Raw genomic sequence first — 13,673 nt, forward strand, 5'->3', positions numbered from 1 at the left:
ATTTTAGTAATGGTGCGATTCCTACATTCAATGACACCATTCTGCTGAGGGGTGTGTTGTGAGGTATTCACACATCGCCCCATTGCAAATGGGGACCCTGACTTTTCGCTTTCTAGGCTTAGTCCTTTTTGCTTAGTCCTAGGTTGTCTTAGAGTCCTTGCTATTAATCTTTGCATTGAAGGGATAGAATTTCTTGAGTAGCTAGAGGATTCATCAATTCAAGTGGAAAGGGATTGAATGAGGAGTCTTCCCTAGGGTAACTTTTGAAGATTAATTTGACATCGACAATGAAGTAACTTAAGAATTGGAAGTTTGGATGAATAAAGTATAGGCAAGGGGAGAGATTGAACGAAGTGTCTACATAGGGTCATGTCCCTTGCTGGAGCAATCTTGCCTTAGACCCGTCCTTTGCCTCAAGATTAGAGTGAATTCCTTCCTTGAGCGTTCTTGAAGGGTAAAAGTTAACATGTTTCGTGAAGATTTGGGATATGATCTAGTAGAGTGAAGGAAAGTGAAGGATTGAATTTAAGGTTGTTTGAGATCTTTTACCTCTCTAAGGACTTAGGGTAAAATTTTGCATTTAGTTCTCGTACCTTGCCAAGGGTCAAGAGCGAATTTGGAGAGTCTTGTCCTTCCTAAGGTCCTAGAGCGAACCTCATTTTGAGTCTTGTCCCTCTTAAGGTCATAGAGTGAAATTCTTTTCAAGGACGTAGAGTGAAATGCCTACCTTGAACTTGTCCTTACAAAGGACATAAAGCGAACTAATGTGAAGATGGCGTACCTCCCAGAGGTCATCAAGCAAATTTTTTGTTATAGGGTCTGTCCTTTTAAGGGACATAGAGTGAATTCCATTTTAAGTTGTCCTTAGAAGGGTCTTGGAGTGAAAAATGACATATAGGTCCCGTCCTTCCAAAGGGCGTGGAGTGAAATTATCAACTTGCCTTGTCCTTGCTGAGGGTCCAAAGTGAACTACATGTCTTGTCCTTGCTGAGGGTCCAGAGCGAACTTGAGTATGTATTGTGGAGAAGTCTTAGGGCGAACTTTGTTTAGAGTCATGAGCGTACTTTGCTGTGGTCAAAGAGTGAACTTTATAATTTGAAGCTGTCCTTAGAAGGGTCTTGGAGCGAAAATTGCCATATAAGTCTTGTCCTTGTCAAGGACAGAGTGAAAATTATCATATAGGTCCTGTCCTTCCGAAGGAGAGAGGGTGAACTTCATTATAAGTCTTGTCCTTGTCAAGGACATAGAGCGAAAATTATCATATAGGTCCCGTCCTTTCGAAGGATAGAGGGCGAAATGTTGTCTTAGGGTCTGTCCTTAGAAAGGACATAGAGTGAAATTATCACTTTGACCTTGTCCTTCTTAAGGTTCTTGAGCGAATTGTATGTACCTTGCAAGGGACCTAAAGCGAAATTCAATAAGACAAGCATTTTTTGACGCCTAAACTCATTCAAAATTCGAATTGCAAAGGAGATGAAGAGAGTTTGTGTTGAGTTGGTCAGCATGAGGAAGGCCATTTATTGTTTTAGCAAGTTAGCCTTATACCTAAAAGACATGATCTTTACCCTAAGCGCCTATAAAGGAGAAGTTAAAACATTCATTTTAACCATCAACTCAAACATATTCTTCTCTCCAAGTGCGAATTTGAGAGCAGACCTACTGAATCTGACCAGCAAGACAGTGATTTTCTCCAGCTAGACATCAAATTTTGTCTGCACATAAGCAAATTTTATCAGAACATAGGTGAGTTGCTGCAGCACAAGGGTGAAATTAGACATTGAAGGTGCAGACCTGATGATCAAGGAAGACAGATTCGAGCATTGAAGATGTGGATCTGATGTTTAGGAGGAGCGAATTTATCAAAAGGGAAGCGAATTTCACTATTGAGCAGTCCAAATTCATCTAAAGAGCAGCAAATTCATCTTCCACAAGGCGAAATCCCTTCAGCTACAACGAGTTCCCTGATTATTATCAATACTCTTTTGATCAGATATAGAGAAAATTACATAAAATCAGAATGAGGAATTAAGTCAGAATGATAGTATGTAAGAGTTATATACCATGTATGTTTGATGCCCAATTGTTTATTTTGCCGGAGGCAAGGAGAGAGATCAAAGGGGCCAGGTTGAAGGAAGATCGGAACAAGGATCTCAAGGATAAAATTTCAGCATCAAGAACAAGATACAATGAAGATGCCTTCAAGAAGCTTCATCAGCAAATACAAAAACATCAAGGAGGAGAAGATCTCAAGATATTCAAAGATTCTCACCACACCTTGGAGGCATGAAGAGATCAAAGGAGTGTTAAGGAGAAGTCATACAATCACTCCAAGGTAAGCAAGCAAAGGTGGAAGGTAACCTATCTATGAAGTGCAAGATAAAGGCGGAATCCTAGTCATCGTCCCAGTCACTACCTCCACCAATCAGAAAGGTTCCACTTCAACATGTCCAAGTTCAATGAATCAAGCTCATATATGAAGGCACAAACTCTGATGTACCTACCCTTGACATCTATTGGTCCACGCTCATTGAATGTAATTTTCTCATTGGCTAAAGAGTGTTTGTTGTAACAAACCCTAATTAGGGTTTCATTGTAAAATCTTGGCCATTGATGGAGAATCAATCTTGGCCCTTAATGTAAAGGAGCTCTCTATATAAAGGTAAAACTCTCCTTTTTGTAAAGGTTAATAGTGAATAGAGGATAGAGGAATAGATAGTTAGTGAATAGAATAGCAATTAGAATAGAAGTTAGAGTAGGAGAAGGCAAAGATTGTTGCTAAACATGGTTGTAAAGAACAATTGATTTCATTGAAGTTATGGTGAATTTGATTTGTTACTTCAACAACTCGCACGGTCTTTGCTCCTCAATTTGCTTTCATGTAATTAGATTGAGTGGAGGAATTTGTTGAATGTATTCATGTGGAATCTGCCTAATCCATACAACTAGCCTCTTGCTGCTTGTAAGTGCACCTTGTGTGGTCAACTGGAGTGATATGAGCTTAACTTCGAATCATTATACGTCCATTGCTTATGCATTGACTTGAATAGTGATCAATGTTGATGGTAATGATTTGAATATCTTTGAAATATCCTTAGAAGATTGCACTGAGGTTGTGTCAAATTGTTCAAGTTGATGGTGAGACCTCGCTTGGTAGGGTTCCATATAGTCATTCATCCATGTTCTTACATTCTAGGCCTTAGAATAGACCTTCTCAACCCTTTCCTTTTGCCATTTAAAAAAAAATCAAGCTAGTTTAGGACAAAGAGCATCATCATATAGCAACATCAGATGATTGAGTTCCAGCAAATCAAGCATTCAGGCATTCAAATGTAAGTCGCCTTGTGATTCCAGCATAATCACATCAACCAACAGAGCTTATCCACACGTAGTGACCTTACATTCATGAACTTTGGAGTTGTCTCAAATGATCCTTAAGCTAATCTTCAACATCTGAGAGATTTTGTTCAAGGGAGGATAAGATACTTAAGGTATTTTATTCTGTGTTCGCATGTGCCTAAAAAACACATCAACATGGTGTATGGTGTGGTGAGTTGGCGTTTAATGCCATGTGTAGCACAAAATGTAGAGAAGTCATTGGAACAAAACTCCCCCCATTATTTGACCTTAGAGTGACAATCTGAGAACTGGATTTTTTTCAACTAAGGCCTTAAACTGCTGAAATGTATTGAACACATCTGATTTATTTTTCAAAAAATACACCCACATTTTATGACTGAAATCGTCAACAAATAATAAGAAGTACCTACAACCAGTAACAGATGGAGTGTTCATTGGCCCACATACATCAACGTGAACCAATTGAAGGACCCTGGAGGCTCGCCAAGAATCACCATCCGAGAATGGTGTCCGATGCTGCTTCCTAGCTTGACAGGCTCCACAAACTCCATGATTTTGAGGTTGGATCTGAGGTAGACTAGTTACCAAACCGTCCCGATATAATTAAGAGAGATAGTGCACGTTTAAGTGCCCATAACGTTGATACCAAAGTGTTTTGATGGATGTACTCCTAGCAACCAGAGTGTGTTTCTGAGAATCACCGGAATCAACAAGTCTATACAAACCATGATCCTCAAGTCCCATAGCGATTGTAGTATGAGTCTCCCTATCAACAATGTTGCAGATGGACGAACTGAATACAACATCTAATTGAAGAGAATGCCTCATGACATGACTTGCGAAGAGGAGATTATGTTCCATGCTTGGAACATAGTAGACATAAAGAAAAATTAAATTTCTACCTCCTGAGTGAATCTGGACAGTGCCCTTACCAACAATTGTGTACTCTTCTCCTCCGAAGATGACTGAATCTGAGAATGGTTCAAATTTCGTGAACCAATCCCGATGATGAGTAAAATGCTGTGAATCCCCTGAATCAATATACCATGCAGAAGAGTGTATTGGATCTGCTGTTCTCTTGGCCATAAAAGCATAAAATGTAGATTCTTTCTGCTCAGAGTGCTCTGTGACGTTTGCCTTTTGTTGAGACCCTCCTTGCTTCTTTTGTTCAGAAGCCAATTGAATTCGACACTCGGCCTTCATGTGACCAAACTTATGACAATAATTGCATTGAACTTTCTTCTTCTTCTTGCTGTCCTGAGAAGAACCAGAGCATTTCGACTGAGAAGATTGAGCCTTCCCTTTGTTCTTAGCAGAAGATTTGGCAGAGAATGCTTGCTTTGTGGAGGAGGAACTGGTACTGCTTCCGAATTGCTGGCGCCACCGATCTTGCTGTAAAAGCTTGTTACAAAGATCGGAAAACTTCAAATCGATGTCAGTGGAAGTGATATTGAGCGTTTCGATGAAATGCTCATAAGATTTGGGCAAACTCTTCAGAGTGCTGATGACCATGCCCTCTTCTTCCATTGTGCGACCAATCGCCTCAAGTTGGTCACGAATGTCCTTGATCTTTGTCAGGTGATTCTGCAGAGGTGTCCTTTCGTCCATCATAATCGAAAAGAGCATGTTCTTCATAAAGAATGCTCTGCTCTTGTCAGAGGTTTCATGGAGACTCTTCAAATGATCCCATATCTTCTTCGTAGTTTTTCCGGACGGTACCTGACGTAGCTGCTCATCGGTGACTGAGAGTTTAATGAGCATGATAGCTTCTCGGTTGCGCTCATCCCATTTGTCCTGATCTTTTCTGACAGTGGTTGGATGTTGAGATGTGCCCAAAACAACTGCATCAAGACATTGGTACTAAAAAATGGTCAGCATACGCTGCTTCCAAGCGTTGTAGTTGCAGCCAGTGAATTTCTGGTTGCTTTCGAGCATTATATTTGTCAGAGATGCCATCACGTACCCCGAGGTTGAATTGGTGAAGACACGAATTCCAAGAGACGAAAACTAGTAGATGAAAACAAAGGGTTTTGTAAAAAATTCCGCAAGTTGGATTCTCAGGTAGAAATTGAAACCTTGGCATGGTTTTCGAGGCGAAAAAATTTCGGAGGACCCAAAAAATTTTGACAGCGACCCAGTTGAGGTTTCAAAAGACCACCAAGAGTCTGCAATCAGAATAAAATTCCGCTTTGAAATAGAGGGTCAAAGCCCTAGGTGAATGTGCAGAAACCCTAGCCGCGAAAAAAAAGGACCCCCAAAAAATAGACAGACCCAGAAGAGCACTCAAAAAACCCACAAGGAATCTGTAATCAGAATTTTTTTCTGATTGGAACCAAAGGAGATAATTACAAAACCCTAGTACAGTTTTCGAGGTAAAATTTTCTGAAGGCCCAGAAAAATCCGTTGACAACCCAGTTCATATCTTGAAAAACCCACGAAGAATCTGAAATCGAATTTTTTTTTCCGAGTTGAAACAGAGGGTTAAAACCCTAGACGGATTTTTTGAAACCCTAGGCAGCAAAAAAATCACACTTTACGGACACAGCGGTAAAACCCTAGGCAGGGTGGCCGAAAATCGTGCGAGTATTTGCTGCAGGTCGCGAGGTAAAAATTGCTTTTTCCTGAGAAAAATCGCACATAAAATACCAGAAAAATCGTGAAAATGAGATTTACAGGTTGTGAAAATACCAGAAAAATCGGAAATTGCGTGCAGGCAGGAAAAAAAACGCCCCAAAAAGTCGACGCCCGGGAAAATAAAAGAAAAAAAACAGAGAGTAAGAAAAACCTGACCAGAAAAATCGTGGGTTGTAGGTTCTTTTTTTTTAAATTACCAGTTGCACGAGTTGTAGGGTTAAAACAGACACACGAACCCTAGCACAGGAAGCAGGCACAAAAAACCCTAGATGGGTTTTTGAAAAATTCCAAAAATATTATACTTAACAGAATTTTTTGAAAAATTTTCGAACCTGAGTTTTTACAGTAAAATTAAATCTGCGGTTATTTACTTTTACTGTAATACTTTTTATTTGCACAGATCTGTAAGGAATAGCATATACAATTACATCTTCATTTTCAAATGATTTTTCTTCAACACCTTAAATCAAACATATTGTGCATCATATGTAAACACAGATGTTTAATCATTTGGCAATCATTGCATTAGACACTTGGCAACCATTGATGCTACCCGGTGATTTCTTCTTTTTATCTAATAATTGGTAGAACACATTCCATGGAGATCGCACATGTATGCAGATTTGATACTTGTTTAGAGGGAAGTTTCAATGTGAAGACGTGTAACTTCATTGGTTCTTCCTAGCATTTCCTTCATTCAAAATGTTATATCTGGACTGGTTAAGATTGGTAAGGGATCCCAACATTGTTCTTGATATACAGAAGTTATAAGCTAGTTTAGATCTGCATTACATTAGATTCTGTCCATCATTAACCTGCTAGGGAATGTATCATCATGCATTTTACCCAGCATGTATTTTTTGTGAAACAGTTTCTGTCACCTGTGAGTTACTGTAGGCTTCTTCTCTTGCACATAGAGTCTAGATACAGGCTCATTCCCTGCCAATCTTTAATTGGAAGTTTAAAAAAATTCAAACTCTTTGGAAGAGATTGTTTTATTCAATATTTACTAGCAAATATATATGTGCATATTGAAGACTGTTAATGTAAGTTAAATTCTTGCAGGTGGATGCAGATTGAAAAAAGCTGTTAACACATTTCTTGCAATAAATTTATGTTCAATTGGAAGACTAATCGTAGAGGGAATCTTTTAGTGAAAACTTTTTGAGATAAATAAATTCTATGAGGAATTCAGAGTTCATTACAATCTCCAATTCATATTCACCTGCATGATTTTAAAACATTAGAGATCTTTATCTGGAACTGAGCATGTGCTTAATATCTCAATCAGTATATGTCAATTTATGTGCAGGGTCAAATGTACCACATCTGGTTATGCATCTCCTGCTTCAACTTTTTCATGTTTTTTGATGCAGAAAATGCTCGTTCCTATAGCCATGGCACATGAAGGATATGGGATCAAGAAAGAGAGTGGAGTCAGGGACAAATATGTCTGTTGTCTTCATCCGTGTCTTGGAAGGACATCAAAATGGAGTCTTTTTGAGTTAAACAGGCACAGGGAAAGATATCATGATGCAGGTCCTGTTTCCGGGCGTTTGAGAGGCAAGCAACGGTCTGGCAAGTGGCCTCAAAGGTCAAAAAGAGCTAATGAAAATGCTTTGAGGAGGGAGAGGTTAGATGTAAAAAAAAAGTGTGATAAGCAGGAGACTACCTATAAACATAGATTGATTAAAGAGGCTATGGCTACAGAGGGTGTCTTTCATCAGGGTGAGCTGACTGAAGAAGCCCAAAGAAACATTGAAGTAGCCTTGGATAACTACAAAAGTAGGCGTGAGGAGAGAGAACGTGCTACATTAGCCAGGATTCAGATGAAAGAGAATTTGGCTCTAGAAGCAGACTGTCGGTACCCTGAGGAAATTGTGGAGAATGTTAAGAATCTGGGAAGCACAAGCGAATCCCCCAAGGTGATCAATCCGATTTATTTAAGGTCAATTTTTGTAGCTTAGATAGTGAAAAATTTCTTGCCTAATATCATAGTTAATTTGTAACTGAGTTATAGGTTTTATAAAATTTAAAACCTCCAATTTCATGGTTTCTATATTCAATCACCTGAATAAGAATAGACTAAGGAATGTTCAATTTTTTGTGGCTATGGTAAATGGAAATATGAAAATGACAGGGAATGGTAAATTTTCATAAAATAAAACCCTCGTTTGGCTTCATCTTTATTGTTCTGGGTTATCTTACGAGCTTCAAGGCTATGTTATGCTTTTTGTATAACATGATAGAGAGAAAAAGAGTTACAATGAGATATCTCGTCTTTTCCCTTTTTATATGGATACTGCATTAAAATTTTAGTGTTTTCCAGGTAAGTTTTTATAAAATAAAAACTTCTTTTAGCCATTGTTACCAGGTCTGAAAAATTCAATTGGCTTGGAAGCTTTAAAAGCTTCAGAAATCCAGAATTTTGATTTTGATTTTTTCTTAAATTCAGTTGATTCTGGATCTAGCTGCCTTGATTGAATATGACAATTCTAGCCAGTCCCACAAAACCTAATTGAAGTGGATTTAAATCAAATCTGGCCGGATTTGGTAACTATGGTCTTTGCCTTCAGATTTTTTGTTCTGGGTCATCCTAGAAGCTTTAAGGCTATGTTCTAAATTCTGCTGTTTTTATGGATATCATGCTTTTTCAAACATGTGGTAGAGAGAAAAATGGTCACAAGGGAAATGACCTCTAAGTCGAACATCTCTTTTATTGAATACTGCTTTTAAATGTTTTTGCATTTACTATGCATTTTGAAGTTTATTCTTCTTTTCTGTTTTCTGCTCTCTCTTCTCCCTTCCTTCTCTAAATGCATAATTCTTGTTTTCTTATCTTCTTGTTGCTTATTTATTGTGTTTTCACTCTTTGATTTTTATTAAAATGGGAACTTTTATTCTTCTCTGAACTAGTCTGAAGTTTGGGCTGGTATGTAATTTAACATCATCTAAATTTTTATATAGCTCTAATTCTAATGCTTTTGAAGTTATATCAAAATCTCATTGCTCTAATTAGTCTTTCTGCTGCCTAGAAATTTGATTTGCTAGATCATGAAACAAGTTGAAACTAAAAGTTGTGCCCTTCTTTTTGTTTTTTTTTCACTACATTTATGTGAACAGCAAAGCATTGCAAATCTTGTGGCTAACAAGAATTAAAGCTTACTGCAAAATAAATGCTAGCACAAAAATCATGAGTGATAGATTGATTTCAGTGAGTAGGTATTGTGTTATATTTATTGTTGTATTTTTATAATATTATTGGATTGAGGATAAACCAAGGAATTTTTTAGTGGCTATAAGTTGCATTTGGCCATTTTTTTCATTTCTACCTCCCAAATTGGGTTATTTTTAGGCTATTTAGAAGTGTCTAATTTGTCCATAATTGATAAATTTTCCCTAATCGTGAAACAAAATTGCCTCAAGTTACAAACTTTAATTCTATAAAATGGACATATATCACACTGTATTGTGTATAGAAATTTTGGCATTAATTTCTCTAGTTTATTAGGAGCTTTTTTTTTAAATACATGCCCGATTCCAGCATCTTTGTTTAACAATTCTCTATTGATAGGAAATTTAGACATTGAATTACCATTAAAAGTTAAATAATAATAGAAAATTTTAGTTACTAAATTGCAAAACAATGGTACAAGTATGTTACCATCCACTCTAAAATTTGATTTCCAATTTGAAAAAAATTGCCTAGGATATTATGCTTCTTTGTAGTGGATTTGCCAGGGTTTTTATTAAAATTTCAAGCAGTCATTTTTAAAGTATACCCTGGATATAACAACCAATATTTTAATTCATTTTCCTTTATGGATGGGGCCCTGCTGACTTTAAAATGGTCCAAGTTTAAATTTTTTTATTAGTAAAATTGGTGTACTTTGTGATGGAGAGAAACAAAAGGGTTATGCGTAAGATTTTGTGTTGATTTGACAAAATTGAAATTTGCAATGATCTGTGGAATATATCAAATTTCATGATTTATGATCCTCAGAATATAATGTCAGCATGTAAGAATGTTATATTTTTTGACCCTTAGTAAGTATAAGCTATGCATACATTTTGCTTCTTCCATTTGGATTGAGGGAGTCAGAGAGTCTAACAGTGAATACTGAATAGGTGAACTGATTTTATATTCTTCTTGTGTGAAGCCAAATGCATTAAAAATGTAGGATTTGATTGTTTTTATCAATTGCCTTTGTTGTGGAAGGTCCAGTGCAATATTATGCAGACAGTAAAACTTTTTCGTTTCAAATACTTTTTTTGGAGTTTAGCCTATCTTAAACTCAATAAATAATAGAATCATTTTACTAAATTAGGATTCTGCACCACACTTTTTGTAACTATATTATGACCTCTATGTAGCATTTGGAAGGTTTGGAAGAAAAAAGTTCATGTTGGCAAATGGCGGTGTTTAGAGCTCTTTTAATGATGTTTAGTATGCCAGTTTAATTGTAAAAAAATTATAGACCACTAATGCTAAGCCATATGTATTAATGTGAGTATTTTATATGCCAGTATATGCGAACCTAATCCTTGGACAAATGCGAACCTAATGTAGATTTAACAAATGCATTGTAATGTAGATTTTAACTGTTCTTATCAATGGTCTTTATTGGGTAAGATTGAGTTTTATAGTAAGTAGATGTTTTACTACTTTTTTTCTTAGAAATACTTTGTGAGACAAGCCATTTGTACATTCAGTGATTAATGTAATCATTTTACTGAACTTTGATTCTGCACTACACTTTTTGTAACTATATTATTACTTATGTAGCATTTGGAAGCTAAGTTACCAGGTTCTGCACCCGCAGCTTGGATGTGGGTCTGGGTTCAAGCTGTGTCCACGTCTGGGTTTGCTGCAGGTTCAAGTGAGCAGTCAACAACACGGTGGCAGTCAAGGCATTTGCAATCATGTGCCAGTCAAGGCTTGTGGGTTCCAGATCACACAGGAGTTCCCCACAGGTCAAAGGGGGAGTTTCGCACAGGCGTGGGAAACAATAGCATATATTTTAAAGTTTATTAATAATAAATTAAAGTGAGCAGTCCATTTATTAATTTTAAACTTTTAAGTTATTTTATAAATTTATAATTCATTGATATACTTATTTATATATCAATGATAAAAGTTTGTGTTTTTTAAAAATATAACACTATTTTTTTCAATTTGTAGTATATTAAAATTAATGTTTTAAAATATTTAATTTAGATTATTAATTATTATTTATTAATATATTCAATATGTTAAATTGAACATATTTAATATTTACAATATTTAAATTAAATTTATAATAAATTATGTAGCTATTTTTAGCAAGTTATTAGTATTACTATTAATTAAAAATTTAAATTATAGGTATGGATATTAATTTAGTTTTAATAATAAATAATATATTAAATTTATAGATATTAATTTATTTTAATAATAAATAATATATTTTAATATTTATTTTACATTAATATTAACTTTCTCTATTATTTTGTTATTATATTATATTATGTATTAAAAATATGTATATAATTCTAACTTTTACATGTTTTTGTGTGGACTAACCCAAACAAATCCAAACCCCCCAAAAAAATTTAGCCTAACCGGCGAACTGGTTTCTCTAACCCGAACCTGAACCCGAACCGGTATCACAGAATTATGAATTTATAAATATAAATTAATAATAATTCATTCTTAAAGCTTGTAAAAAATTGCAAAGTTCATTTCGGGAAATTACAATGTCTTAAGCTCTTTTTTATGAGGTTGTAGTATGAGAATTCTATATGCAATTTCAAGCTGGAAGTGCAAGATGGTTTGTCTTTCCTATCCTACTGCTTACTAAATGTAGAATTATCCTCTTGGTAATGCATGCCTTGAACCTCATTTCTGTTAATATATTTCTGAGATGTGGAACTGAGTATTATATAACTTGTTTTTCATGTAAATCACCAATCTGTATGTTTTCACAAACAAGAGGCCAACTGGGTGCATATGACAATATAGATTGGTTGAATCATATGTATTAATTTATTTCAGGCATTAGAATGATCAATGATTATATCTACATTTTGTTACATGCCACACAATTTCCAATGAATCTTATCACTTGAAATAAAACTTTTCTTTTTGTAAGAGAGTCAGCATATTACAAAATGGTTAAGTTAGTTTTTTCAAGCCAAGCGAAATTCCTTTGTGCAGTGAAAATCCAAACTATCAATTCCATGAATTGTTCCTCCACATTAGTTGTAGATTTTGCTAAGGGTCCTTTCGATTGTAAGTCTCCTTCGAAACTATTTGCAACAAAATTACAGAGCAAGCTTGGGAAATCTAAGGGCACAAGGTTGTGGAAGTGCCATTTTGTGGCCTTGAATTTTAGGGCAGCATTACAAAAGTTAATCCCCACCTCCTTTAAATCTGAGGAAAAGGTGTGGAAGCATGTAAGTTTTTTGGCTAGCTTGCTGGTTCGGGTTTGGGCACCGGTTCAGGTTCGAAGAACCAGTATGCCGGTACGGCAAAATTTTGAAAAGGGGTTTGGGTTCGTTAGTACAGAAACATGTAATATATATATATATATATATATATATATATATATATATATATATTAATATTTGTGCAGCCTATAAGCATGAATTACGATTACCATGTCACATGGCATCATATAAACAACAAAACAAACATAAGCTTGTAATCATTGCATATGATCATACCATAATAGCATCATATACATCAAGTTTAATATCAAAATGACAAATTATTCAAGTATCCCTATCTCAATAGTAGGTTTCAATTGGGTATATCTCATATCTTGCCCTGCAGCTCGCACTCAAAAACTGGGCTCCTTGTTTTGTAGAACAACAATTGTTCATATTTGCTCTTGCTCTAGCCAAACATGTTCTGCAATCTTGTACTGATATATCTCTCCAACACTGAACTAAACCATATAATGTTCCACTAGCATTATATTTGGCTGTTCCAGCAGTGAATTGCTTATTTGCAGGGATGTAAGCTTTCTCAGACAGATTTGACAGAAGGCTGCTGGTTGTGTTCTCAAAAGCATCTCTACTTTTAGTAATATCCATCATGTTCACCAAGAGAATTCTTTTAGTATCTAGTCTTGAAATGAAATTAGAATTGTGATAGTGCATGAAACAGTATCCAACCATATTTTCCCACCTATGTCGTTGGGGCAAAGGTTGTGAAGGGTTTTATTTGCTTCTACTTAAGATACAGATTGTTCATAACTAGGTTTAAGTTTATGGAATAGGTGCTGCCATTGGTGAAAGTTGAGGAATTATCGGATGTGTGCCATGCGTAGATACACATGACTAATGGAAAATTTTGTACACACTGCAAAAAGAGGACGAACCACCTAGGCGGAATTGAAAAAAAAAGTAAATTTGGCATAAAAAATCGCTTTTTGGGCCGCCTAGACGCTCGGGTTCGCTTTGGGTTCTAATTGGTTCTCTTTGGTTTGACCTGGGTTCGCCCAGGTTTGTCCCAGGATGAACTACCTCTGGGTTTTAAGAACCCTGGTCGAACCCAGTCGAACTAGGCCCATAACCACGAACCAGTTTGAACCCGAACCCAAACTAGGGGGTCCAAAGGAGAACCCGATAACTCAGTTTTTTGGGAGATTGACAAACTTGAAATTGAGAGTTGAGATATGTAATCTATGGGTGTCAGT

The 13,673-nt window shown here is 36.1% G+C and overlaps 1 protein-coding gene across 5 annotated transcripts in view; it reads left to right on the forward strand.

The window, feature by feature from the left end:
* LOC131045782 (uncharacterized) overlaps positions 1-13,673 on the forward strand; it is a 38,974-nt gene that overhangs the window by 17,053 nt on the left and 8,248 nt on the right. For 3 of the 5 annotated variants that reach the window (XM_059221427.1, XM_057979379.2, XM_057979383.2), the window contains one exon: positions 7,304-7,916. In XM_059221427.1, coding sequence (XP_059077410.1) covers positions 7,362-7,916 — 555 coding nt within the window. In that variant the 5' untranslated portion in view covers positions 7,304-7,361. The remainder of the gene's footprint in view (positions 1-7,303; positions 7,917-13,673) is intronic. The other 2 variants (XM_059221428.1, XM_057979381.2) reach the window with 1 other exon arrangement.

The sequence above is a fragment of the Cryptomeria japonica genome, chromosome 5, assembly GCF_030272615.1.
Source record: "Cryptomeria japonica chromosome 5, Sugi_1.0, whole genome shotgun sequence".
NCBI lineage: Eukaryota > Viridiplantae > Streptophyta > Pinopsida > Cupressales > Cupressaceae > Cryptomeria > Cryptomeria japonica.